At 32.1% G+C, this 5,134-nt stretch overlaps 1 protein-coding gene across 1 annotated transcript; it reads left to right on the top strand.

Moving 5' to 3' along the window:
* Nucleotides 1–4,130: 4,130 nt before the first annotated feature.
* LOC108565678 (leucine-rich repeat-containing protein 51-like) lies at nt 4,131–4,892 on the top strand. Its single transcript, XM_017925254.1, has one exon. It carries the CDS (start codon nt 4,131–4,133, stop codon nt 4,890–4,892), a length of 762 nt encoding a protein of 253 aa, XP_017780743.1.
* The last annotated feature ends 242 nt before the right edge of the window (nt 4,893–5,134 follow it).

The following is a 5,134-nucleotide window of genomic DNA, read 5'->3' on the forward strand; positions in this document are numbered from 1 at the left end:
TGAGAAGTACCACGCAGCTATTTAATTAACATTAAGTTTGTTAATCTACGAAAATAATAATTAAAATAAGTTTAACAATTAACAACTGAAGAGAAATGAAACAAAAGTTAAATAAGATAAGAAGACAAAAAGAAAGTTGGCGCTATCAAGTTTGGTTAAATACTGTTTTCGTAATAAGCATATATAAGTAAATATGTACATTTACTAGTTAAAGTATATTTAATTTATTTTTTAATTAATCTAAGGTGTACATTATTTAGTTAATACATACATTTTTCTAGTGATATTATAAAATTTCCTAAGAAAATAATTACCAACTACAGAAAAATTAAGAAGGAAAGAAAAGGTGGCAACATAGCATTTTGTTTAATTGGAGTTTGAGTGATAAATTGCATAATGGGACTCGATTGGACGCTTCAAATAAAATTGAACAGCTTCTGTCCGGAAAGTTTTCGAATTACGTGAGCCGTAATGGCAATAAAAGGGAAAGTTTCTATAGACTTTTATCGGCCGCTAAGTATTTCTGTTTCATTCTGTCTGTTTGTTTGTTTCATCCGTCGGTTTCATCCATTCATTTATTATGTTGAATGTAGCGATTTTGATTGAGAAACTTCGGCGACGAATAGTTTAGTTCGGAATTCTGCCGATTACGCTGTTTTTACGTCTTTCATATTAACTGTTTATGCGGCAATCTTTCGCTGCCGAATCGATTTGGAACAGCTCATGAAACCGAAGCGAATTGTTAAAAACGTGGTAAAATTCAGTCACGCCATCTATGAATGCATAAAGTAACTAAATATAATTTAATTGATAAATTTTAGTTTATTGTTTAATAAGATTGTTTTATGTGTAATAAGCATTAATTATTAATTAATTTACTAGTAATTAATTAATCAGTAAATCAATATATATGCTTCAGTTCATTAAAAAAATAATCTAATTCAATTAGCCTAATATATGTACTTGACATACGTCAAAAATGACAAGTGTCAATTAAAATACAGTGTCAATTTGATACTATAAGGATCAATTGAAAATTATGTTATTTTTAGGTTAAAATTGTGTCACATCATGTAATTTCTAAAAACCTATGACATAATACCAACTAAAAACGACGACTACATAAATACGCATTCAACTTATAGCCAGAGATGTTGGCAGGTTGTGAATGAACAATAAAAGTTAAAAAAAATAAATAAATAAATACTGAAAACTGTTTAAGTTTAATAATTAATTATTTTATAATTAATATATATTCAAAGGATCAATTGAAAATGTCAACATTGAGTTAGTTTTAGGTTATAATTAAGTCATATTATGTCATTTTCAAAAACCTAAGATATAATACCAACTTAAAAACTATAACTAAAAAATTGAATGAATTTATTGATTGTAGTACCATTATTTTTCTTTATTAACTCATTATTCCATCAACCTATAACTTTGAAGTAAATTAAATTGTATTCTGTCTACTTTAATCTAATAAAAAATCATCAAATATAAAAACTGAACTACTTTAATTTTAGGATACGTCTGATTTCCAGGATTTATGGACGATGAAGGAGATATATAAAAAAGGGGTCAGCACAATGGGATCTTCATGGAGCGTAGCAGAAAAATAATAAACATTTATCTGCCTCATTACAGAATCATTCGGCATCATAACAATCCTTATTTATCGGAGGCGCATGTTCGCAGTTGTCTTCGTCCCTTAAATCGCGTGTCCTCTGCTTAACTTTATAGTCCTGGCAATTGGCACTTTTTACACACGCACGCAGATAGATGGAGCCACAAAAAAAATGGACGATCCTGAACTGCGAGATGGATTCCAACATCCAGTTTACATCGTTCGGAAATCGATAATCCTTTTAGCGTTCTCGTTGACACACAACATTTGTTTTTATTTCGGTCGCCGTTCCATCTCCCAATTTTTATTTCTTCTCCTTTCGTTTTAGATACTGCTGTTTTGTTTTGTCTTCTTTTATTTTCTTTTCCTCGGAGTTGTTGTTCTTGTTCCTCCCATCCAGAAGGAAAGGGTGAGTAGGAGAAGAGGTATTGCCGGCCTTGGGCATCCATCGGGTCTCAAGTGTCTTTGCACATTTCATTCGACTAAAAGCATAAGGATATATGCGGATGGATTGAACGATCGATCAAATAAATATACGTAATAAATAAATATTTATACAAATTTTCTTTTACAACATTCATTTTATTTTGTAATAAGAAACAACAAGTTATTCAGTACATCAGAGAATATATGGTTACTCATATTTGTTAATGAACTACCGAACCTAAGCTTGGTATCAAAGAAAACTACAGTAGACTTTTGGTACCAACATCGACCTAAGTTAGAATTTTTCAATTTAAGCTACTAACTTAGATCAAGGACTTTTGCAATTTGTAGTACCACTGAAAGCATTGAAATTTATAGTACAAATAGACCACTGTAGACCGTTGCAATTTGTAGTACCAATAAACCTTTGGAAATCTTGGTACCTTCCAAATGTGTAGTATTGGTAGACTACTAAAGAATTTTACAATTTTTAGACTTTTGCAGATTGTAGTAGAAATTATAGATAAGTTGCTCAAGATGTTTTGAATTTGTAGTACCAATAGGGTACTGTAGGTTGTTTCAGGTTATAGTACCAATAGACCATTAATACATTTGTAGTACCAATAGACCTTAGTAGATATTTCAATGTTGTGGTACTAATTGAGCGCTGTATATTTTTTCAATTTACAGTACCACTTTTGTAATTCAGGTAGCACCAACATCGACCTAAGTTAGAATTTTTCAATTTAAGCTACTAACTTAGATCAATGACTTTTGCAATTTGTAATACCACTGTAGAGCATTGAAATTTATAGTACAAATAGACCATTGTAGACCGTTGCAATTTGTAGTACCAATAAACCTTTGGAAATCTTGGTACCTTCGAAATGTGTAGTATTGACTACTAAAGAATTTTACAATTTTTAGACTTTTGCAGATTGTAGTAGAAATATATAAGTTAGATAAGATAGATAAGTTGCTCAAAATCTTTTCAATTTATAGTACCAATAGGGTACTGTAGGCTGTTTCAGGTTATAGTACCAATAGACCATTAATACATTTGTAGTACCAATAGACCTTAGTAGATATTTCAATGTTGTGGTACTAATTGAGCGCAGTATATTTTTTCAATTTGTAGTACCACTTTTGTAATTCAGGTAGCAAAAACATCCACCTAAGTTAGAATTTTTCAATTTAAGTTACTAACTTAGGTCAAGGACTTTTGCAATTTGTAGTACCACTGTAGAGCATTGAAATTTATAGTACAAATAGACCACTGTAGACCGTTGCAATTTGTAGTACCAATAAACCTTTGGAAATCTTGGTACCTTCCAAATGTGTAGTATTGGCAGACCACTAAAGAATTTTACAATTTTTAGACTTTTGCAGATTGTAGTAGAAATTATAGATAAGTTGCTCAAGATCTTTTCAATTTGTAGTACCAATAGGGTACTGTAGGCTGTTTCAGATTATAGTACCAATAGACCATTAATATATTTGTACTACTAATAGACCTTAGCAGATATTTCAATGTTGTGGTACTAATTGAGCGCTGTATACTTTTTCAATTTGTAGTACCACTTTTGTAATTCAGGTAGAACCAACATAGACGAAAGTTAGAATTTTGCTATGTTTTGTACTTACAAAGACGAAAGCAGATTTGTGCAATTTATGAAAGCAAGACAGATATTTTGCAATTTAGATTTCTACTATTTTATTTTGTGGTACCAACACAGATCACTGTAGACATTTGCAATTTTTGGTACTAACGTAGACAACGAAAGATGTGTATATTTGGTTGTGTGTACTATTACTTGTATCTTTAGTTGCATACATTATGAAATTGTCTATTCTTTGTGTAACTTCAATATTTGTTTGTGGAAGAAACATTCAGGATTGAAGATCTAACAAAATTGAATTTTTACTATATAAATTTATGATTTCGAAAGGTTTCGGAAATTTAAAATCCAAATCTGAATTACATTTTTAACTATCAAACTGAAAATCCGTCATTAAATTTAAGTGTTGTGAAAGTCATTATTTCGAATCCATTATTTTGTTTGCTTCCGAAGAAATCATGGGCGAAAAGAAGGTGGGAGATGTTGCAACGAAATCCCCGAGACGCGTGAGGACGTGCAAGAAGAAATCCATCGTGGATTTCCACGTGAACGAAACGACAAAGTCGGATGCCGGTAGACCAGCGGATTACTCCTTCCAAAGATGCAAAGAACTCAGAGAAACGGGACCGGAATTTGCAAACACCTCGAGACTAGGTAAAGTCGAACGCGATGCCAACAACAAGTACCTGACCAAAGCCCTCTGGCTCAACAACAATTATATAAAGCACATCAACAACATCGATCTGATGGTCAACTCCGTGATGGCATTTCCCGAACGTCTGGCATACCTCGATCTATCCAACAACAACATCGTCGGAATCGACGATGATCTATTCAAATTCCCCAACATATCAGTACTTTATCTGCACTTCAACAAGCTGAAGAATCTAGGCGATATCCTTAAGTTGCGACAACTGAAGAAGTTGCATAATTTAACAATTTTCGGGAACCCGATTTGCGAGGATCGAAGCTTGGGTAATCTGCGTGCGATCATCTGCCAGTTGATTCCTCAGTTGAAGAAGTTGGATCACAATGGGATTACTAAGCTGGAGAGGGAAACGCCGATAAGTCCGTACGCTGTGAAATTCTTGGAGAGTTGGAGCAAGGATAGGAGGAAAGAAGACGCATCTAAACGAGGAATGGATCATCATAGACAAGCAATGGATCATCCGAAGATGTGTAGACCTTTGTGTAATTGTAGTTGCTCTTGTAATATCTAAGCTTATTTTATGAGGAATTTACATCCTTGCACAAACTTGAGAATGAGCAGATCTTTCTTTATGTAAACAAATAAAATTCGCATACACGTTAAATAAAGTAAAATAAAATTTGATAAAAACATAGTTTAGTTCATTTCTCAAGAAATATAACAAACCTAACCTAAATATAATAAAAATTAATCTTACTTAACCTTACAAAAAAATCAGAAAAATATTTTAATTCAGTTATATAACATTTACAT

Source organism: Nicrophorus vespilloides, unplaced genomic scaffold, assembly GCF_001412225.1.
Source record: "Nicrophorus vespilloides isolate i.1.1-1 unplaced genomic scaffold, Nicve_v1.0, whole genome shotgun sequence".
Lineage (NCBI taxonomy): Eukaryota > Metazoa > Arthropoda > Insecta > Coleoptera > Silphidae > Nicrophorus > Nicrophorus vespilloides.

Excerpts from the sequence above, each read along its gene's own strand:
- LOC108565678 (XM_017925254.1), top strand. The coding sequence starts at position 4,131 with ATGGGCGAAAAGAAGGTGGGAGATGTTGCAACGAAATCCCCGAGACGC.